This window comes from Diuraphis noxia, unplaced genomic scaffold (genome assembly GCF_037042655.1).
Source record: "Diuraphis noxia isolate RWA-SAM2 unplaced genomic scaffold, SU_Dnox_SAM2 contig0004, whole genome shotgun sequence".
NCBI lineage: Eukaryota > Metazoa > Arthropoda > Insecta > Hemiptera > Aphididae > Diuraphis > Diuraphis noxia.
The window spans coordinates 70,994,086-71,019,957 of NW_028301714.1; the positions used below are offsets into that span (position 1 = coordinate 70,994,086).

The 25,872-nt window shown below is 30.1% G+C and overlaps 1 protein-coding gene across 2 annotated transcripts; it reads right to left on the bottom strand.

Moving 5' to 3' along the window:
• Positions 1–5,564, bottom strand: LOC149056452 (uncharacterized). Of its 2 annotated transcripts, none has more exons than XM_089227157.1 (9): positions 4,974–5,564; positions 4,753–4,845; positions 1,766–3,997; positions 1,595–1,705; positions 1,226–1,536; positions 1,031–1,163; positions 795–971; positions 610–714; positions 1–553 (listed from the first exon to the last, which is right to left on the bottom strand). In XM_089227157.1, exons 1-9 carry the CDS (start codon positions 5,131–5,133, stop codon positions 72–74), a joined length of 3,804 nt encoding a protein of 1,267 aa, XP_089083283.1. In that variant the 5' UTR covers positions 5,134–5,564; the 3' UTR covers positions 1–71. The 2 variants fall into 2 exon arrangements, with proteins under 2 accessions (XP_089083283.1, XP_089083284.1); XM_089227158.1 differs by having other exon boundaries at positions 349–560; positions 4,974–5,563.
• Between the last annotated feature and the right edge of the window lie 20,308 nt (positions 5,565–25,872).

A 25,872-nucleotide genomic window follows, 5' to 3' on the forward strand; every position in this document is an offset into this window, starting at 1 on the left:
TTTGAAATAAGATATAAGACTTTTATTACTATAAAATAAACTGCATATATACATATTTTTTATGAATACAATTAACAAACAAATTTATAATGCCCATGAGCGTAGGTATGTATATTGTCTTCGAGTATAATCCTCTTATCATCATAGTTATTATAAGTTAATTTGTTGGATTTAATGGTCTTGAGCTGGTGTTTGAATGAACGTATGGAGACATTTTGATGGTAAACGTCTAAATCACTGTCATCAAACAGGCACTTCTTATGGTCATCGAATGTCATGTAATTCTTGACCACGTGCCCACGGATTCCCTTGGCTTTGATCTTCTCCCTGCCTTGTAGAATATATGCGTATGATTTTGCCCGTAACGCACAAAACTCTGTCATAACGAGTCCATCCGTCTCGTCGGAAAACAAACCTGGGATCTTTTTCCTCTCGGCAATGTAACACGGATGGTCTTTCGGGAGATTTGCTGTGTCCATCCGTTCTAGCAAATTGACGTTATTTGCCAAGTCCTGGTAAAAGTCGTCCGTAATAATATGGTACACCAGTGAATCTAAAAACTTAATGTTAGTCAGTATAAGAAAATAAAGTTGGTTTTAAAATATTTACCTGTATCTGTATACATGAGTTCTATTTTTTTACCATAATGTTTTTGCATGACATCGTAATGATACTCATACATAAGAGTTTTACTTATTTCAAGTACCGCAAAACCTATAATAAACAAATAATCAATTAATTTGGAATTAATAACATTAAAATATTATATTTGTGTGTGTGTGTGTAATAGTTACCTATATATATTGGCTTATCAAATTTAATTTCCTTATTCTCTAGCGATACAGCTGCTAGATTCTCGTTATAAGTTGTACAGTGCTTAAACGTTGACTTATTTATAAGTTTCTGCAAACACTTTTCACTGGATACTAACTTAATTTTTATACGTTGGCGTACATTTTCCATCGTCTTGCCTGGAAAATCATAAGAAAATGTTATGAAAAATGAAAAATGATCATTTATAATAACATACCAAATACTGCATTGTTCATTAATTTAAAAAAATCTTTCTCGAAATCATTTGTGGCCTTCTTGCGTAACTCAGTGTTCAGGTTGATGTAATCAGCCAACCATTCCGACTGATTAAACTCAATGACTCTATGTACCTTTAAATATTATAATGTTAAAAATATCTTCATCGCAGAATTGTTGTAAAATAAACGCTTACTTTATCTACTTTAAGGCCGTTTTTAATAGCTTGCTGTAGATTACGGTAGTGAACAATATAATTTTTCTTGGACTCTAATGTTGCCATTAGTTTTTTCACTTTTGAACCAGTAGGTATACCGTTCTGTGGTAGAAAAGGCAAGTCGTTGTGTTTATCATGTAATTCTCGCGGATAGGATATATCCACCTCGTATATCCTTCCTATGGGTGAAGTATCAGTCAAATTGTTCAGTTTGTCGAGTGTTGGTTCAACCCATTTGAACCCACCGTATGGCATGTATTGTGACATGGCCCATCCATATAAGTTATTGCCTTAAATTAAGAAAAATATATTTAACTGAATAAATTAAAATTACAAAAAAAAACTTACAGTCTTGGTATATCAACCATGATTTTGGATTTGCCTGGTCATAATCTGGAGTCTTTTTGTGGTTCGCTTTGGCGTATCTCATACTTGCTTGCGTGAGACCACCACGTATACCTAAAATAAATCATATATTATTAAATAATAACATTATATTATAAAATATTATATCATTACCTTTTTCGATCATCAGCAACATATCATAGTCATGAAGTAGTTCGAGCTTCATTGAAGTATGTTTCAACATCGCATCAAAAGAAAAGCCTGGACAAGTATAGTAGAACGCCGGGTCCAGGCTATAAGTTGTCAAACAAAGGTCTCGGAAGTTCTCGAACACATCAGCTAACAGCATGATGTCGATTTTAAGATACAGATCTGAATACTCTCCAAGCGTATGACAGTTGAAATGGTTCCAAACAGTCTTTGCAAATTTATATTCCTCATCCTTAATGTGTTCTTCTGTTAATGTACCGTAAAAATCTGTTTTCTTCGGCAGATGTGTTTCCTTCAGTTTGCTCCAGCCATCCGTATACTCATAAGGGTAAACACCTTTACGAGTAACGAGTGGCATGTCTTCGATTGGAAAATGTTTTCTCGTCTCTCTGAACTTCTCCAAGTCTGGTGTTATTAAATTGTTGGCTAAATTTGATAAACTGGAGGACATAAATCTAAATGTATCTATAAAGCGGATTGTGAAGGAGTTGTTGATATATTTCGAAAACGAAATAAATTTCTCCTCGCTGTTTGGTATTACAGAAATTGTGTTTGTATCATATCCAAGCTCAGTTACCAAAAAGTGTGCATCATAGTTGGTTAAATTGTGAAAGAAAACCGGTACAAAATTTGGTTGTTGAAGCTTGAGATTACATGAATTACATAAACTTTGTCTAAATTTTCCCGATAGATGGCAATGATCAGCTACTTTATGGTTTTCTTTGGAAAATTCCTTTTTACATAAATTACATGCTTTACATAATTCATGTATGCATCGCTGTTCCGGTGTCATTATAATTGGTGTGTTGGTTTTGAGCAGTTTGTATATTTTTTCTGCTGTTTCCACAATACTTTGTACAAAATGTTTTGCTACCTCTTTATTTTGATTACTTCCGCGGTATATAACTGGCGATGTTGGTATTTCAAATTCTTCAAGCAGTTCTTTCGGTATGTGATCATCTGCCTTTATGAAAAAACCATAACTCATAGGCTCGTGATTTTGAATTACAGTTGTATTTTTTCCTTTTTTCTCGTTACATTTAACGAGAAGCGCCTCGAAGTCAGCATATATAACTATGGGGTGGCGTTGTGTTTTGTTCCATGCACTAAACTCCAACATTGAACCGGGCTCAGGCATCTGAGGTAGGATAGGTTTATGCGACCCGCATATCAATTTATGCTGATCAAGTGCTGCTTGTCCGCATAGCGTATTTTTCCGGGGTCGAGTGTCAAATGATGTGAAGCACCGTTTGCAAAAAATGATACTATCATGATGAGCAGTTTTCTGTGAGCGTATTAGTCGTGAGAAATTTGATATATATGTGTAGTGGCTTTTATCTCCGTTGGTAATTAGTAAGAGATCGAAATGATCTTTTTTTTCTTCATCTACAACTTTAAGTGGATAAATAATATGTATTTTATTATTTTCTTTTTTTAATCCAAATACATTGACAGACGTGTTCAGGTTATTATTTTCAAATGTTTTTATTTCTCTCACAGATGTCGGGAATGATAAACCAGAAAAATTAAATTTATCTTCGAGCGATGTATAATTTTCAGCCACTTGATTTTTGGCCTTACCCGAAACGTATCTTGATAAGATTGCCCACTTGAAGCACTGTTGGTCTGAGTTTTGTGGATTGATAACAGCTTTTTTATTCTTAATGTAATTTGGTAACGGAATGAACGATGAGCCACCCATAGGTGTATATTTATATACACCTAATAACAAGCCGTCTATGGCTTCCAAAGTAAATCCACTTCCTTTAGATGTATAAACATCTTCTTCGGTCAATAATTTTGCGAACGCTTGTTCTACTATTGACTCAATATCCGTATTCATAAACATTTCTTTAGCTGAAGTTTTAAACGCACGGTTCTCAGCTGAATTCTCTACGTTTGGCCGGCTGTACGTTGCTTCCAGTTTCAGGTTGAATTTAATTGGATGTTTTGTCGACGATGATTTAAGTAATTGAATTAAGTCTTTTTTCGATGATACTAAAAATGCGCTGAAGTTGTTCAAATTATCTGTATTTTTCTTATAATACCAAATGATTTTATTAGAGAGCGATGAACCAGTCTTAACAAAACCGGGGGTTTTAACGATAGTCATGCGTGTTTTTTTAGCATTTACTGCTTCGTTCGAATTTTCCTCATGTACACGCTTAAGATCATTGCGATTTGAAGCCGAAGGAACTGAAATAAAATAAATAATTTACTATTGTATTGATAAACATTATAGAAAATATGTGTGTAAAGATAAAATGGCTATAAATAAATTTTTTTTTTTTCAGTAAAATTTTATAAAGAAAAATTAGGAATTTAAAAAATTTTAGTGATATGTTTAACATATTATAGAAAATACGATTTTTAAAAATATATATTAATAAAAGGAGATAGTTGTGAAGCTATAGTATTACATACATGTATATGTAATATAAATATATTATGCAGGCATCTCAAACATCCTGTCAGAAGCCCTTCACCCAGACAATATACGACAAATAATAACCTTTATTACTAAGTCCAACCTTATAAATAGTATATAATATGTAACTTATACCATGTAAATATTTTAGAGTTAAACCCATTGTTGCCAATGGCCATAGTTGCCGAGGCTTAATTCAAATAAAAAATAAAAAATAAAAAATAAATTATATATGTAAAAGCAAAAACAAAAATGATATAGAGCTCTCGGTTATAGCAGTAATACCTACACATGCTGGCGTTCGTAATAATAGTAATAACTAATTATAACTTTAAATATGTTTATTTGAAATATTATCAGATTATTTTAGATATATACGTACTATTGTACACTATGAAATAATAGTACTAGTAGGTAAATATGTATATATGAGAGATGTTCATAATATTATTTTATTATATATATATATTTATATTATTGTTATATCATAGGAGGTGAATAAACATATGAATGATATATTTACCATTATAATCGTAAATATGTTCAGCTGGTTTAAAGAAATCTTGAATTTCTCGCTTGGTTATGGTTGGTTCTTGTTGAATTACAATGCTTGAGCCTAGAAATGATATTAATAGTTAAATAATTTAAAATAATATTATATTTAGATAGTGTAATGAAACTAAGTTTTACTAAGATACACTTAGTCGTCTTGTTTACAAATATATTAAATTGTTAAATACTTACGATGTTTTTCTTTCCTATGTCTGATGAGGTTATCTCTCCGTGTGAATATTTCTGAGCATATACTGCACGAAATTTTATTAGGTACATCATGCAACTTGGCATGTCTGTGTAGATTTTTAATCAATGTAAATGTTTTATCACATACACTACACGAGAACATGATTAGGTATGATTAGGAATGAAGAATACTATACACGACTTGACTCTTCAACGAATAGATATGTAATGAATTATAGACAAATATCTTGTACTTTAAATAACAGTGTGAAATAGTTTTATCTAAGCGAATTATTGACGCATGAGCTAATATCAAACTAGTGGTGGAAAAATGAACTACGGCGCTTGCTTAAGAAAAATAAATAATTAAATTTTTATAATATTTGTAAAATATTTGAATACACTTAAAAACACTTTAGAACTCAGACGACAAAACACAACAATACACATAGACGGTAATACACGGACTGGCTTCGTTTTACTTAATGCACTACTTTTTGTCTGGTAATCATCGACAATACTCAGACATGTCTCTATAGGTGTGTAGACGGTTAATGAGGTAAAGGCGTGAGAAAGGGTGGTATGGATAGAATGGAATGTGTGTACTTGTAACTATGTGCGAATTTGTGTGTGTGTGTGTGTGTGTGTGTGTGTGTGTGTGGCATGAACGAACAATGGTGGTGGCGGCGGTGGTGGCGGTGGTGTCATTGTGGACTAATGTCTCCTATATGGTATCGTGTATATTTTCATACGTAAAATACCACAAAGGATCAATATAATAGTATACCAGAATATTATATTTAAAAAAAATTTCATAAGGGGAAATAAAAGGGGAAGTAATGTGGGAAGGGGAAAAATATGTGTTGGTCACGTGTAGGATCTGGCGGCGTGTGATGAATTTATGTATGTTGCGGGTTGCCTATATTGCTTAATTATTGTCGGTTTCGGAGGAGCTTGGGAGGAGCATGTACTACGAATTGCCTATACAGAGGAGCCTATGCTTTTACATGTAAAATTTAAGGGGGAGGAGCTCCAGAATGCCCCAAAACATACTACTAACAGTTACGTATAAGTATAACCACTGATTTTATAATATACAAATAAGTTGGACCATAAGAGTTTTGTTGATTAAAATTATGCTATCATCCGATAGGTCTCATAAAGGTGACAAATTTTAATCACCAAAACTTCTGTGGTCCAATTTATTTGTGTATTATAAGATCAATAGTATGGTTAACAAATAATAAAATGAAATATGAATATTATGGTCGATGTCGGCGCATTTATTTTTATCTGAAGGTCCAAAACGCAACATGGAACATTATATGTTTACAATAATGATTGATGAATCATTTTTGTAAGCATAAAATGTTGAATGTTACACTTTGGACCTCCAGATAAAAATAAATGCGTTGTCGACCTTTTAAAACCTTGACTAAAAATATACGTTTATTAATTTAAAATTTGTATTTAAGATATGATTATAGACGAATATATTTAAAAAACACAACCAAATAAGCGTTTCCACAGTGTGTGGCGTTTGGGCTTAGCTTCGGGGGTTACTATATCTGACACAGAACCCACAAGATCACAGCTGGAGTTTTTCACGTCTGTTCCGACCGGGCCACTGATTTCTTCAAACGGCAAAGACGCTTGCTGCTGTAATTCATCTGAACATCGGGGTGAATCCATCAATATCTGTTCGTGTGTGTTTGGAGTCAAACCGATATCGACTTTATCACCCACGGAATCCGTTTCCACATCGGGAATCAACATTGAAACAAAACACTCGTACGGTGGACCTTTAAGGTCACAGTGAAACTGTTGCACGTCTGTTTCGACCGGGCCACTGATCTCTTCTACTTGGGAAGTCATTTGTGGGCCTATAGGTTCACAGTCGCACTGTTGAACGTTAGTTTCAATCGGGTCGTTGAACTCCTCTACTTTCAATGTCGTTTGCTGCAGAAAATCCTCAGCAAATTGCGGTGAACCCGTTAATACCGGTTCCTCCATGACTGCAGGTAGCGAACCGAAATCTATTTTATCACCCGCGGAATTCGTCGGCTCGACGAGTATGCCAGAACTAGAACGCCGGACCTTGGCATCACCACAACAAAACAATTTTCGGAAGAAATGCTTGGTCCTTTTCCAAGCAGAACGGCACTTTGGCTTGGCCACAGTGGTTATTGAGTTTGTATCATCGGGTCCCTGAATTATGGGTTCCTGCGGAAAAATAGCGTGTGTTTATAAATACAAATATACCTAATATGACTTTATAATATAATATAACAAATACCTCATTGATATAGGGATTTGGCATCAAAACACAACTTGAGGACTGTTGTACCTCGATATCTGGCATTTCTACAGCCGGTCCACTTAACTCATCGACCGGAAAAGCCGTATTTGGCATCAACTCGTCCGCGGATCGGCATGAGTCAATTAGGTCCGGTTCCTGTATCAAAGTGGAAGACAGTAATCCAATATCAATTTCATCGCTATCCGAACCCAAATGTTTGGCTATGTTTGGTATTGAATTTGAATGCCGATCAGCCAGGTCACCGCTGTGACTCTCCGCTACGATTTCTCCGGTCACGTCATTTTTCAGATCTGCAGGAGAACCGTCCATTACGGCCGCCTCGGTGGATGCTGTAATACTCTGTTTAGCAATGTTCGACATGATATTATAATTAATAGTAATAATATTATATTAACTGGTTAGTAAATTATTATAATATTATAGACAAATAAATAGACAGGTTAGGTCTCATAAAGTAGATGACAAATTTTAATCACCAAAAACTTCTGTGGTCCAATTTATTTGTGTATTATAAAATCAATAGTATACGAGTAGATAATAAATAATAAAATTAAATTTATAATTATTAATATTTTCGATAAAATCATATTTCATACATTACGATACGATCCTATAGTACTGTTTTATAATTTACTGGTTGTTTTGTATATTGCATAGGAATTTAGGAACCGTTGATATTTAAAAAAAAATGACACGAAAGTTACGGTTTGTTACATTAAGATGACATTGAAGAAAATCAATTCGACGTTGAATACTGAGTGTCCCGTGAGGATTTACCCATTGCGATATCTCCCGAAATAATAGTGATGATATAGAAATTCTGGTTTTGTAATAAAACTCACAGGGATAAGAACTACAATTGTTTCACATTTTAATTTATTTAATGTTTTGATAAAAAGTAAAATATATTTAACTATTTCCAAAAAAATTAAAGATAGTCATTTTGTAGAGTTTATTTTTCTGAAAATATTGACGTTTCAAAATTTTATTTTCATTAATTTCCTGATTTTTAATATTTTTTTTTAGTTTCGAGAAAAATTGCAAATTATTTAACACCATAATATTATCAAACATGTGACCCTCCGCGACACGCGCATTCCCATACGGTCGGCTGAATACTTTCCATGTTCCTAATAGTAATAAATTTTTAATCATATTTTATTTCTTCTAAACTAGAAAAAATTTCAAAAATCAGGAAATTAATGGAAATAAAATTTTGAAACGTCAATATTTTCAGAAAAATAAATTCTACAAAATGATTATCTTTAATTTTTTTGGAAATAATTAAATAAAAATTTATATTTTTTAAATTATTTACAAAAACATTTAAATAAATTTAAAAATAAAATAATTGTAGTTCTTAATTCTGTGAATCTTATCTTATTATAAAACCAGAATTTTGATATCTCCATTATTTCGTGAGATATCGCAATGGGTAAATCCTCGCGGGACACCCTGTATAACTGTTAACCATTGATTTTATAACATTCAAATAATAGGAGTTTTTGGTGATTAAAATATTATAATAATGATCGTGATGATGAATGCATGTTGTGATTAATGTCAGCGAATTTTTTTTCTCTTTCTGACCCACTCAAGATATTATTGCTATAAAGTATAAATATAACCATAATGTCATATAGGTGTAAGTGAAAAAATGTTAAATACAAATAAAATAATATTTTTTGAAAAATCACATGTGTGTTGGTAAAAATTTATACGACATTAATTTTACAAAGTTTATAGATGACAATATGAATAAAAAAATTGCAAGAATAATCAATGGATTTGATTTTGTAAAATTAATGTCGTATAAATTTTTACCAACACACATGTGATTTTTCAAAAAATATTATTTTATTTGTATTTATATCATATAATTATTTTAACATTTCTAATATTTTTTCACTTACACCTATATTGCTATATTTATATTATATATTATGTATTATATGCGATTTCGTATAGATTTATCAATTAGCAATAATGCAATTGCCAAATGCGATAACACATAGACATCTCGATCTCGTCATTGTGTCGTGAAATAATTATCCTCTTATCTAAAAATAGAAATGATAGAAACTCCAATAATTGCTTATCATGATATTGAGATATCACAAAACATATTATTATAACAAAATCATTATAACAAGTATCGAGTGAACGAAATTTAAGTTCTAAAGCAGCGAGTGAACGAAACACGAGTTCACGTGAATATACTGAATACCTAATGATGGATAGCTCCTCATCTTTTAAACAGGTAATTTGGTTTTACGATATTATAACTATAAGTATTTATATAAGTTTAAATTTCTGGATCATAATTCATAATACGTATAGTCATATGGTTAAATTATTTTTTTAAGATTAAAACTACCTTTCCACTTAAAAAAACACCTGGAATAGACCTCATCACAGCTGAAGTAGCTCGCCAACTGCCAAAGACTGCATTAATTCACCTAACCCATATTTTAAACTCTATCCTGAGGCTCTCGTACTTCCCTATTCAATGGAAAATATCACTCATTATTTTAATTCTCAAACCTGGAAAACCTCCAGATAATCCGTCATCATATCGCCCAATAAGCTTACTACCATTTTTCGCGAAACTATGTGAAAAAATGTTTTTTAAAAGAATATCCAAGATCATTAATGACAACCAAATCATTCCCCACACACAATTTGGATTTCAAAATAAACATTTCACTATCCATCAGATACACCGCCTAACCGACTCAATCGCCTACTCCCTAGAAAACAAATCATACTGCTCAGCTATTCTACTCGATGTTGCCCAAGCATTTGATAAAGTTTGGCACCCCGGTCTTCTACACAAACTAAAAAAAATTCTACCACCATCCTACTACTTATTTTTTAAGTCATATATTGAGGATAGATTTTTTGCCACCAAAGTTGGTTCTGAAATTTCAAACTTGGCCCCAATCCTAGCTGGTGTTCCCCAAGGTGCCATCTCTTCCCCAATACTATTCAACATATACACAGCCGATCAACCAACCACCTCTCATACTTCGGTAGCCGACTTCGCTGACGACAAAGTTATATACATTTCAGAAAAAAACCCACACCTTGCTAGACAACACCTACAAAATCATCTAAACTTACTAGCAGACTGGTATTCCAAATGGAAAATAAAAATAAATAACGAAAAAGTGTAGCAATTTTAAATTTGGGACCCAACTCGGATGCAGCTAGGATCATAGGTGATACTAGAAAATTGTATCAAGACAGGCCAAATGAAAAGTATGAAAAAAAAATTCTAACTATAAAATAACTATTTTAATTTAAATTTTAAATTTTATTATGTCAGTATATTATCCAGTTAGTATTAGCCATTATAGGACTTAGTGGCCTGACCCGTAGTTTCGCCTATGCATAGGATCAAAAACCAATTTCTTCTGTCTGTAAAACCGAATTTGAAGAAAGTTTACGAAGCCTATGTAGCCCACCTATAATTTTAGTAGTGATTTTACATTATGTAATACATTTGAACAATAATGTAATGCTTCTATAGCTTACTCTGAGTTTTCTAGGATTATATCTTTCCACTGGTTTCGCCACATACTTAACTCTGCTTTGAGGTTTATTAAAGCATTTTCATGAAAATCATTTTCATACAGTGATGCAGTACTTCATATGGAGTCATTATCGTATGCGCTGAAATTGGCAGGGGTTAACCTTTCAAGTGCTATGACTTCTTTCAATTGTTGATTGAATCTAATTTGTAGTTATTGCACAATACTACCAAGGAAAGGAATAAAAATTGATACCCGGTAGTATTCTTCAGGACTTTTTTGTTCATATGTTTACGCTATTTATTTGTCTTCCACATGCACGTGGTATTTTTATTTCAATATTTACTTGGTAGCAATTGAAGTAGCTTCATTAAATATATCTTTAAAATATGTGTCAACATTTCCACGAACAGCTTCTAAATCTCCCTTTACTACAGCGACATCAGCTAAAGCTTGTGATAAATCTTGTTTTTACTCTGCAGAATTTTCCTCAAATTTATAGTGTAAGAAAAAGAAGAACCCGTCACTTTTGCGCAACTAAAAATTTATTTTTTGTTATAGCACAATCTAATATTGTAGCCAAACTTGATATTTCTCTGATTGAATCTCTACATTTTATTTCTTCTAATGCAGTAACAATATATAGATACAATTCTTTAAAAGTCATCAAAGCTGTGTACTTTTCAACCCATCGGGTTTCACATGTAGTTTTAAGTTTTCTTAATAGAACTGGATTCATTAGATTCTGAAATTTCACTATTTTCTATAACAGATTTAAGTTTTTCTGTTCTTTTTGTAGAGTTAGAAAAAAACCAGAAACAGACTGAATAGTTCCCATCATATTTTTTATTGCAGGTACATTATAAGCTTTAGACAGACATAAGTTAACACTATGACTTAAAAAATGTGTGTAAAAAAGCTAATGGTTGTTTTTTTAAAATTAATGATTAATTAATTAATGAAATCCCCATAATATATAGACTATTTTACCAACCTAATTATATAATCCTGAAAATAAGGTTATGTAATTGTAGTTTTTAGTTAAATTAAACGCATATTTAATTATATAATTGAATTAAAAGACTTTTGATATCATTAATATACTCATAATATCTGTAAATATATAGGTAATATAGATCAATTTGAACGTTAAGTGACATACCTAATTATGTCAATTATGACGTATACAGTATTTATTATTATTTAATAATATAATATGCATAAGATAAGTATATTAGTCATACTTATGTCGAGTGTTTTTTTTTAATTGACAGGGGTTTTGAAAGTATTTTTGACCATATTAGGTAAAGATTTCTAATTACTTCGTCAGCTTCTTAAATTATAGATATTATTTTTCTACGAATTCCTTAGTTATTATTTTCCTGTCATAAAAATATAATCAAGAACACATACTTTTGACATATATGTCTTATAATGTGTTTAAGATTGTTGTAAAAACACGCAAAATATTAGAATTAGAAACTTGATTCTTTTTTAATTTCAGGGTAATTGACATCAGGAGTATATCATATTATTAAATACCTATGTTTAAGTATTTTTACGAGCGGATTAGGAATTTAAAATACTAAACTTTATTATACGTTTCAACGTTAACAATTATTTAATATAATAGATTAATTGTATTTTTTTTTTTTAATAAGTGAGTACAATATTATGTTTTTGTGTTATAAGTAGAGCACGGAATTATATTCTTTTGCATATTTTTTGTGAGTCTATGCAGTCAGACGGGGGTTCGAAATCTTTACGAATCTTGAAACAGGTGTAATAATGGCATAAGTATTTTTTGCATATTTGAGAATATTTCAAGATAAAAGAATATTTCGTATAATAAAGAATATTAGAGAATATATCGATTAATTTGTATAGATGTTCGGTATTTTTGGTTGCAGTGACGTAAATAATATAAATTATAGTATGCCCGATAATAGTGATAATGACATGATATTGAAAATTTGAAAATTTGAAAATATACTATATATTTATATACCATCGTCCATCGTATATACGATCATTATACCCTACGTAGTAATGTGCTGCAATCCACTGTAGTATATAAGATATGTGACTTATCTAAGATAACAATGCCCGACAAAAAATGGAATTACTACACAAAAATAGCTAACTTCAAGCAAAAAACGTACTTTTGGCATATTTAATTATGATTTTAAAGAATATTGGAAGAATATTTTCAACTTTTTAAGAGAATATTAGCATCTTATCTTGGCTATTTTTAAAGAATATAATTCCGGGCTCTAGTTATAAGTCATTTCTCAACGTGCCTTGGTATGATAATATACAGGTACTGATTTCATATAAAACACCAACTTATGAATAAATTAAGAATGTAAGCAAAGGCATTTATTTCTAGCGAGAATGAATATATAGGTTTGATGGTTTGAATGAAATATTTATATGTATAATAAAAATATGCTTAAAAAGCTACGAGTTTAAATACTAGGATCATAATATTATTAGGTCGATCGCATATTGGTAAAACAGAATTTCTTAAAGCAACTTTAGCAATTTTGCTTTAGTTGATTTCAATCATAATAAAAAGTATGCACTGCTCATCAAAAAAGCTGGAATAGTCAAATAGTCAAACAAGGTTAATAATATACATTGTTATTATGGTGGTAATTGTTACTAAATTGTACCAAGGTATCGTTTATTACTTATTAATAGTTATATTGGTTCTATGTTCTATATAAAAGTCTTTTATTGGTACTCGTTTTTCATTCCCATTCCCGTACCAACGTTATTTATTGTACGAGTAAAATGTCATGTATTGAATTAAATAAATAATAATTTATATTAATCGTTGCATTGTTGAAAACTAAAATATTACCGAAAAAAATTAAATATATAGCCACAACATCGAATAGTGTAAATATTTGCGGAACTGTAGAAGAAATAAAAATAAAATAAATTTCATGTAATTTTTAGAGTAATTGTTTATTTTGAGTAATGAAGTTTATAATTCAGATTTTAATTTTGCGTATTTTAGTCATGTGAGTAGGTTACTATGAATTGAATATCGGAATATTATTTTGTTATTAATTACTATATACTATTTTTTTGGGAGGTTTTGTATTTTTTTTTTATAATATCGGAGTTAAATATGAATGCTTATTTTTTTTGATAAAAAAAAATATCTAATGTAATGATTTTATTCACACAAGATAATAGAATTAAAACGAATCTAGCTTACTTATATGGTACATCAATTTTCCAGTTTTCTTCTATATACTTCCGTCAACACTGTCATTGTACCAACAATACGTCCTTGATACTCAATAATAGGATAAAAAATAACATTACAGGAACGTCAAGAGCCTTGATTTAGAATAAATGTACGAGATTTTGTATCCATTTTAGGACGTGGGACGGCCAGTGTGCGTTTTTTCGCCAACATAACTTTATAAGGAATGTCTTGGCCAACCACAAAAGTAGCGTGTGTTAAAAAAAATATGTATAAATATATAAAAGTAAATAAAATAATACTAAAAACAACTACGGCGGATGCTTAAAGGGCGTAGAAAGATGATTTGCTCTGAAGAAAATATATTTGACAATGACCTTGAATAATATATATATCTGTAAGTTACACGTACCGAGGTCTTACATATGACATTAAAATAAATATATTGATCACGTGTTTGTGTGTTAATATAATTTATAGCGATATGTACCTACTTAATTTTGATTTTTGGTAGTAGAATAGTAGTTATCTGGTGGTTTTCTAAGAAGTAATTTTGATAAGTGGCATATAAGCAGATATTGTTGTATTTAGTTACTTGGTGAAAAATTATATTTTTTTGTGTAAAAGTTAAAACTAGGATTTAACATAATTATACAAAAGTATTATATAATTAAAAGTAATGATACATTAATAAAACAATTCACCAGAATTCTTTATGTTAAGATTAATAGTTAAATTCAGTTCAAATATTTCTGCAACATAAAAGTTAAAAAAAAAAAGAAATTAATCAGCATACAGTAAATAGATTTGTGTACTAACATACTACTTCGCTTACATCAACGCGAGAAAGTGATGTAATATTGTGATGTTCAATTCGAAAGGAATGATAAATACCATACAGAAGACATTGTTATGAGGAGGATTTGGTTAGTTATATGTCTGGTTGCAAATAATATCTAGACATTTAGTTATACATAGACTTTCAAAGTTTTTCAACGGTTGTCAATAGTTTTTCCTTAAGTTTGGCAGTGGCGGTTTGACAATTTTAGTTGATCGGGGCAAGCCTAAATATACCACCCACCCACCAACTGCTTTACAAATTTGATATTTTACCAAATAAAAAATCACTTTGGCTGAGTTATTAGTACTATAGGTAATTCATTATATATTATTTACTTGTAATACACAGATATAATAATGTTGATAATAATGAATCTCAATTCTCAAGACAAATAATGTTATAGGTACTATAGCTAATTCAAAAAATGTTACACCATCACCCACCCTAAATTTGGACCGGGGCAAGGCCCGGGTCTTATGCATGTTCAAGCCGCCTCTGAAGCTTGGGAATAACTACTTACTGATAAAAAGACTTCTGCAATGAATTGTCGAGACTTAAAATTTATGCGATATAATATATTATAAATTAATATAGGTACTTTATAAACTAACGTTTTATAAAACTTTTAATTACGTAAGTTCCAACGTCTTCTTTTATCTAAAACTCTTTTCTCTATTTATATACGCTTTTCATCATAAGTTATACTGTCTTTGTATTACTAAAAAATATTTTAGTTTTACCATAATAATGAAAAATGATGATAATATGTAATATTTTTTTATTTACACGAGTTGGTTCATCAAGGTGTATAGCGAGAACATAAAACGCTTTAAGAGTTTTACGTGTGTTCTTTATAAGATATTTTTTTTTTAATGATCGAACTTCTAAAAATAAATTGAACAGAACGAAAATAGTAAATACTTAGATACGTTAAATCGATATAGATTGATTTTGTGCTTTTTTTTAGTGTTATGTTATCACGCTGTGATCATCCTATATTATACAAACGATTTTAAGGGTTCAGATTTTATATTCGGACTTCAATGTAATCTAAAGATAAGAGATCTGTGGTAACACTGGTAACTAGTAATACTTAAGTAATGTTTCCTCGGTGACGAATATTAAACAAGTTTATCTGTGCAACGACATTATACTTTTTTATTATTATTTCAATCTTATAAAAATACTCAGCACTTACGTTTGTTCTTAAATAAGTTCGTGGGTATACATGTATAAAGTGCATATACTTATATCAGTAAAATGTATATTGAACGGAATACAATGGTCCATTGAAAATGGTCGTTCAAAATTTAAGACACTGAATCGTGACTCTTGCGTCTAGTCAAACAAACGAGAAATGCGGGCGAAATTAGAATACGATAAAAACAATGGGTTTAACGATTATATCCGAAAACCATTAAATATTCGATTATGCATTTTATTAAACACACGATATTCATAAGATAACAATGGCTTCGCGACGGACCAATAAAATAATTTTGATAGCTGTTTCTCGTAATAATCGCAGTAAAAAATATAATATTCTATGAGCTGAATAAGATAATTGAGGAATATTTATGATGATATTTGAGTCTTTTTATGCTAATCGAGTTGAGTGAACTGTATACAGTGCACGTATTATATTAATTGTAACAATATGCTTATTGTATATAATTGAATATAGTAATATTATAATATTAAGCATTTCACGTTTTTTTTTTATTCAATTCATACAAATAGCTTACATATTGTCATAAGGTTATAATAGGTGTGCGTGCTTGTTTAATTTTAGGTATATTTATAATATATTTTTTTACAACTTATATAAATAATACGCCTTTGTGCGTCATTAAAATAATAATAAAAAAGGATTATGAATTATTATGATTCATATTAAAATAAAAAATAATTATAAAATTGATTTCATGTTAATGTCTTTAGGTAGATATTTATATTTTTCCATTTCACTTTGATGAAAATTAATGGATTAGTTTGTTTTTAATGAACATAGTTTTGTTTAGAACGTGATAAATATCGTAAGGCTATTCTTATTCATATGTGTCATCTATTCTGCCAAATATGTAAATGTGTCAAAATACGATAAATTGCATTTCGGTATTTCTTTTAAAATTAACTTGTATGATTTACGACCTTTCTACCATTGTTTGTATATTAATAATTGCTAATTAACCATCGATAACAGAGTATGATAATCTTCTATTTAACTTTCACTTGTTATTTTAGTAAATATTTGATGAATTAGTTAACATATTTTTGTGTATTTGTTAAGAATTTGCAAGGCTAAAAGTTTTACTACAACCTTACGCACGATGTATTGTGTTCTAAACAGCCTTTGAGAGTAAATATGGAAAGTTTTATTTGTAATTATTGAACTAATTTTGACTGGGAGCAAAAACAATTAAAATACGCTCGAAAACGAGCTCGTTTTTAGAAAGTTCAATAATATCATGTAAATATTACATTTTATTTTATTTTTTTGTAAAATACTTCTGATATTATCAGAAGTAGGTATATGTTCGAATAAGTCAGTTTCGATCTTTAGTGACGTGTATGAATCTTGAGGTCGCCTTGGGCTGAATGTATATTGTTGACTGTTGTTGTCTCTTTCTCGACATGATAAAAGCAAAAAAATAATTTTCACTTTTTACAACATAAATAATATCTGAACATAGGTGCATGCAGAGAATTAGTGTTTCCTATGTAATGTAATACTTTCGTGGCGTAAAATATACGAATTTATAAAAAACAAAAGGTTAGATTAGGTTAATAGCTTTGGGCTATCACTTATCCGAGTGTAATACATATAAACACCATACATATACATTTATATATCTTCCATAGTTAATTTTAGTGTGTAGTGCCACGATAACATAATACCATTATAAATATAGTACGTATATCCGAGAATCTGATATATACAAACCTCTGATTTCATGCGTTTATTGCTATTTTACTCGTACAGTATCTAAATCTTACTTTTTAGATAGGTGCTCAATGCAAAATCAAGTATGATATATTGCTTTATGTACCTTGAAAACGTAATGAATCTGTTTTAGAAAGATAATATTTCTAACCAAATTTTTTTACTTATTTTTTATGAATATTTAAAATCTTTTTTTTTAAAGAGTGTAGGAAATTGTACAGAAAACTAAATCTATTTATGCAAAATACAATATACATTAATCAAACTTAAAGTAAATTTAAAAACATTCTCCATTTACCCGCGGCTTAAAAAATATTATGAATACCGAAATTTTTTTAAATGTAACGTGGAAATAATTATTTAAAAAAAAATTATTATGAATTAAAACGATGAAATTTGTTTTTATGAAATAATACTACACATTTATATTAACATAAATATGTTTTTGGAACTACCTAATACATGTGTTTTGTTTCTGACTGATTTTTCGTATGAGGTATTCTTTGATGTGTCTTATTAATAAAATCTTATGCATGATTCATAAATTTTCCTTGTAGAAGAAAAATATCCAGTAGTGTATTATAGCATGAACATCGACCCAGTAAAATTGAAAAAAAATAAATTAGCGAGGTTAAGATTATAATACGTTTATATGTGCCAGCAATTTTCTTAGGTATATTCCCAAGTCTAAACATATACCTAGTGTTTCTTCCATGCTGTATAGTATTTAGACTCAAGTTATTACTTGATGTCTGTAGGTAGGTGCACAATACAATATACGCAGTGATATATATATCATATTTTGCGTGATTAATTTACCGTAGGTATACACTTATTATTCAAAGAGTATTAATGTTTATGAAAATATTTTTGTCCATGATTTTAAGTCATTACAAAACAACGTTTTTATTAAAAAATCATATTATATCCAAAAAAATATTTTTTATCCATATGATTTTTGAATTTCAGCATACAGTTTTTCTGAGTATATTTCGATGTATACAAATTGAGTTTAGGATGAGTAGCTTTTTGAAGTTATGAGTATTTAAACTTTAGATGAACAGAGTAGTGAACCAATATTTTGCTCGGTGACCGCGCACTACTCCACTCCGCTCATCTAAACTTTAAATATTTATAACTCTTAATAACTGCTTGTCTTAAATTCGATTACTATGTATCGAAATACTTAGAAAAATATATGAAATTAAAACTATATCTTGATATTTCAAAAAAGTAAAAACTTACAAAATGTCGAGGAAACAAAAGTAAAAAAAATATCATTATTTAACGACTAGAAACCATGTAAATCTTTCAAAATAATGAGTTTTCAATGATAAAAGAAGCACCCGGCATAAATACATAAAATGTATTAACATAGTTTTGGACGATGCGATAGAATATATAAACATATAATACAGATGGACAAAGAACGCACTACATAGGTATAAGTGTATATTATTAAAATATTATGATGTTGAACGTATACTATTGCATGTATTATTATAATAATATATTACAAACTTGTACAAACATTTTCATACCCCGTCATTGTTACGAGGAAGCGATGAGTGTGCAGGATATTATCATATCGCTGTTAAAATCGTAACATAATAATGTACACACGACTGAGGATATATTATATATTATATTTTATTATTCGTTTCCCTGTTCGTGCGGTTCGACTGCTGCATGGGACTACCCCGCGCGCCCGATACATGGAGATATCATTATGGTACGGTGGCGGTCGGCGGCGTTTCGGTCGGTCTTGACCCCGTCCGCGTCCGTCGCCGATGTCGTTTTTCGACACTGAATGATATTGACATTGGACCGGCCAACTATGGAGCGATCCGTATCGGACTGCGGTGGAAGAGACGCGCGGTGGTTTGTTATTGTACCAATATTACCTCCACAGCTACCACTGATAAAATAATAATAATAACAATTATTATTATTATTATAATGATTTATACGCAAACGATGTGCATTGTATTGGCATTGCACACAATTACACGTATAATTATCATACCTAAACACACGGTCTACACTGGAGGATATTCGACCGCAGGTAAGTCTCCCCAAACGCGGACCAACTCAATTATGCCTTATACGCACCGGTCGTCTCACGTGCAGTGATGCCAGGTCCCACTCGAAAATATATACCTACCGCCTGTGTGGTACGAGATCTGTACACTCGAAATATATGTCCTTACTGCGTTTTCCGTCGATTCCTCTAGCTTTTTGTTCATGTATACAGAGTGATGCTCATACCCACTCTTCCCCCCCCCCCCACACAACAACGCGCCATTATTCTAAATCTGACTTTTGGAATATTTAAACACAACTCCGTCATACCAAAACATCGTGTTTTCGAATTCGTGAGAGTTTTCGTACTACTCATGGAGTGTACTGCGGAGATACAAACTTCCGATTTGCGAACGAGAACCTCAATATTCTCTAAATTGTACAATATATACAAAGCGGATAATGTTTCTGAACATTTTGACGTATTGAAATATGGCTTCGAACTAGTAATTTCTGAGTTATTAAATAATGTTTTGCGTGATAAAATGTCCTCGATGATGGATTCGGTAGATATGTGGGCTAGCTATCATGGTGCACTGGTGCATATGCTACATAATATTTTAAAATGTTTAAAAGCGGCCCAAATATAAATAATATATTAAATCTAATATTACTTCTATAGCTTATAATATATATATGTATATATATATGTAAAACCATTTTCTAACGACTATAAAAAATATTATTTTTATTGTGTTATATACATTTTAGTATCTGAGAACTACGCTTTTGAAATTTGAATTAGATGCATCAATATTTTCAGAAAAATTATCCGATAAATAATTTTCAGTAGGAAACGGTGGTGGTGGGAGGCGGCTTCTCATTTTAAAAACATAAATGGCAGGTATCTCGAAAGATCGTAATACCTACTTTTTAATAGTTGAAAAATTCTTAATAAACGGTCTTTGAGTATATATAGGTATATTTTAAAATTCCAAAAAAAAAAAAAATTTAGATAAAATATATTCATTTTTAAAGAATAAAAGACTGTGATGATGGATCACCCTGTATAACTGCACGCTTTTATAAACAAACGGCACGCGTTTTCTTCTCCTCTTGTCCGCGCACGACGAATGTGCGTATATTTTCAATGTCACGAACGAACGCATGTATAGGCACCTCTATACATTAAGCCTATCTTTGTCGCGCATGATGCACCGTGCAGCGTATGTATACCTGTGTAACCTAACCCGTCAATGACACACGCGTTTTCCCGTTATGGGTTTGAAGTTCATCGGGGAGCCATGCTGTTCTCGAAAATCTTCCGAGTTAATCGATTACGTTTCCGGTCCGAGCACACCTACGCGCTACGCCTGATCGTAAATGTCGAGAATACTATACAAACTGCTTCGTCTGCTCGATACATGAAAATCGTAAAAAAAATATGCAGCAATTGCCTTATTAACCATACTCGCATATACTATATATAATAATATGTATATGCAATTCCGACGACGTCGAACGATATTATTGTGTAATATACAATTTATAAACGGTCTAAAATAATATTTTCGGTCACGGTCTTCCGAACGGACATGCAATAACAAAGCGCATTGTTAAAAAAAAATTGGAGTTTGAGCTTTAAAATTGTTTTTCCTGTACCAAATTTTACGTTGTTATACAAGATAAGTAGGTATAGAGATATAATAATTGTTATGTTAAAATCTCAATACAGAAAACACAAGGCCTAACCTAACCTATAGGTTCTATAGTATAGTCTTATATAATTTTGAATTTTTTCTACCTAGCATTTATAGCATATATTTTTCAAGTTCGACATTTTATGCAAACGTGCCGACGGGGCCGACGAGGTTCAAAAATAATATTTATATTTTTAATTTAGGATTCAGTGAGTGAGTACGCATTTTGTTTAAAATGTTAAATACAATCAGAAAGTACAGAAACCTGCTGCAGAAAATCAAACGAAGAGTAGGACGTTCGAAGTGTATCTGGATTTTCTGGCTCATTCTAATATATAACTCTACTACTCTGCTGACTTGCAGCTCTATTATAATTTATAATTTACCTATAATAATTATTACTATTGTGCATCACGCGCGATGTGTTAATAGTGTATAGGTTCAGATATTAATAATAACTATATAAAATCTAAGTTTATTATAATCAATTTATGTATGCTAATATGCTATACATTATTATAATTTTATTATCGTAGGTACGCACCTCTTTACTGGCGGCCGTCCAAATTAATGGAAATAACTCTAATAAAATATTGCTATTATGATGGCACCGATATACGTTATTGTTGTTATTATTATTAAATTATGTTTTTGTTTAGCGTTTTTAACAACGTACGCGACGGTGATTAGAAGAAATGGATATTATAAAAAAAATGTGACTCGCCTACTCGTGACGACGATTCTTTTCGAGTTTCATTATCGTTTCGCGGTCGACGACGACGATTCGCTCCACAACCGCTTCGGTTATAGCATTTCCTCTTTACTAATGCAAAATAATAAAGTTTAATAATTTATTGTATATTATATTCTGCTGCGTATTACACTATTTTCGTAAAGCAATATTAGGTCGATCGACAAAGCGGAATGCCCGCAGAGATGAGTATTTTGTTACGTACTCTATAATAATATGTAAATCGTATTTGCCGTGCTAACTTGGGTGATACATATATATTTGGTGTTATAAAAATGATCTGGAAAAATGTTTGTTGGACAGAAAATCTCACAAGTCCAAATTTTTTTTTTTTAGTTTTTTATTGAAGTCCAAATTATTAATGTTATTTTTATTCCTCCTATTTTCAAATTTTAAGTTTCATATTAATAAATGCAAATACTGTGCGAGTGCTTACAAATATCTCGTTTCGAGTCTATGATGATGTAGATACCTAATATAATTTAGTTATTAAAATCGTATACAGAATTCTGATACAGTATCAATTAATAAGTTAGGTTAATATCGATTTGCATTTTTTCACTCGTATTATTTAATGGCATTCTTGATATAATGTGGATTTAAGATCAAAGGTGCTAAGTGGATTATTTTGAAAACAAACTCATTCATACCTAAATAATACTAATATAAAATAAACAATGCTCTGTAGTTCAAGTCCACGAGTAATTAATAAGGCGTTAAGTTAACGAGAACAAAAAGATTTTAGTTCAACACAGCAAGTAATTTAATAGTTAGTTATCTAAATAGAACCTTTTGGTGTTTAACTACAATTTATAGTGTTATTAACTAAATAAGTGATAGACAAATAGTACTATCTCATTGAGTAGCATTAATTGTTTTAACTATAAAATAGCAATAATGATTGTATATATGTATGTAATATCTGTAATCGTTTCTGTACATTACCAACAAAGTTAAAAATACAATAAATAATAGTAGATAATTTATCATCGTATTAATTTGGTTTTAAATATTTTAATATCACGTAAAATTTAGGGACGTACGCTGTACGCATAAAACGTTTCGGAGGGTGTTTTTAAAAATCAGTTATTGAAAATAATTATACCTTTAAAAAAAAATTTATATGGTATTATATGAATTCCTAAACATTTCGATAGTGTTTGAACCCCCAAATTTATTCAACCTTCCAATTTTTAAAATTTTTTTTTTTATTTGAATTAAGCCTCGGCAACTATGGCCATTGGCAACAATGGGTTTAACTCTAAATGATTTACATGCTATATAAGTTACATATTAAATACTATTGATAAGGTTGGACTTAGTAATAAAGGTGTTATTATTTGTCTTATGTTGTCTGGGCGGAGGGCTTCTGACAGGATGTTTGAGATGCCTCCTTCTCCTGTTCTACGGGAAACAAAACATTTTTAAAGAATTTATTTTTGTAAAAAATATGTTTACACTCAAAAAGACCTAATCTAACCACTTTTTATGGTTCTTAATTGAATTTTTTTTTAAACTTTGGATATTATGATCGCTAAGAATCATCCATTACAATAAAAGATTTAATAATTGTTGAAATTCGAAACAATGTGATATTTTGTTAAAGCACTTTTTGGTTCTAAGTCTTAGGGCTCACGCAATGTAATTATTAATCACAGAAAAAAAATGCAATGTCATACAGTAGTTTAATAAAAAGTTTAAATCAGGATAAAATTACGAAAAAACTATGGTAATTTTTTTCTAGTTAGTGTAGAAAAACTTTAATTATTTACTGACGAATTTTTAATAAAAATTATAAGTAGCTATATTAAATATTAATAAACATTAAACCATATCAAGATTCAATTAGATACAAATTAACTCGTTAATTATTAAGTTATATTAAATTAATTTAAATAAAATAGATTTGAATTTGTCGTCAATTCTTCTTGAGATCGACCTTCCTACATTTTTGATTTTTTAAATTATATCTTCTCTAAAAATTAAAACATGTCAATTTTTTAATTACTCTGTTTTAATGTATTGTTTTTAGGATTTTGAGGGATAATATAAAAAATGTGGGAAGTCGATCTCAGGAAGACTTGATGATAAATTCAAATCGGTTTTCATAATTCTTATCGCTTCATTATACCAATCGGTATGGTGAACAAAGAACACGTCTATAATCCTATTTTGTACGTGCGTGTTAGACAAAGACAGAAAATCGCCGTTTCCAATTCACCCTTAAATTATCAACTTGTTAATTGTTCAGTCTTGAATATATGACGTAGTGAGGTTTTTAATGATAAGACTACTGGCTACATCATAAGTCACAAGTATATACTAGACTCAAGTGTGTGCGATATACGAGTACGATCAATTATAACACAATCTTTTAAGCTTATTTAATATGAATATACGAATATGTATTTACCTTATGTTCATTGGAATGTCACTTTAATTTACATAATTTATATTCTAATATAACTAGAGCGTTCATTGTTGGAACTTAAATGTCGTGTCGGCAAAATTGATGTACGTTTGACCTAAAAGCCCGACGACAACACTATGCACTTAGAATATTCCAATCGTTAATGCGAATATAAAGCAATAATCGAGATTCAATTAATTAATTATAATATTATAATAAGGGAGTTCACGATTCCTCAATTTATAGCCATTGTTTAGAACGGTATATTTTAGATAATATTATGTATATTGCATGTTATCAATTGAAATGACATTGGATTTATGTCACTTTTTTTTACATATTATAATCTTAAACTACCCACTTTATAAATATGTCTGTAGTAGGTATCAATAAATACTTTTTATTTTTTATTTGTTATACGGCATTTAATAATTTATTCCGGGGTATACGCTTTACAAATTAATTCATTTTCCTTAATAAAACATTAATGATTTTAATTTGTGTTATCAACTGATCATTTTAGCTGATATAATTTTTAATTTATGTATCATATTCTGTAAGAGTAAAATAATTTTTAAATTTGTTGAAGAACCATTCTAATTATGATTCGTGTTTAAATATGTTTAAACTACTATAAAGCTATTAATAAAATGTTTCTAATGTTTCTGTATTGAAAAAATGAAGACCGTTCAATTGTTTCATACATTTCGAACACATTATCAAGCTTTATTGTGTATATTATAGACCAGTATACATTTATTAACAACTAAACAAATCATTAATCATGCCACTGTTCTCAATAAAAGTATTTTTGACGGTGGCATTCATATTTAATACATAAGTTCGTTTTTTATATATTTTATAAGATATCACTCTTTAGAATTTCTATAAAAAAAACGAATTGATTAATTACTGTGTTTCATCTTGTATTAAATCTATTCATGAAATTAATTCAATTCTCTAAAAAGTGCAAAATAATTTAAATTTAGTATTAAACTATAAAAAGTGTAACTGTTTTAAAAATGACGCTTTACATATTATGATAATAAATATACTTTAATTATTTACTAATTAACACGTGACTAAGATTTAAAATTACGTTAAAAGATATAGGAATTGGGTGTCAGTTAAAATCGCGAAAAAATAATCGCGAAAGTCAAA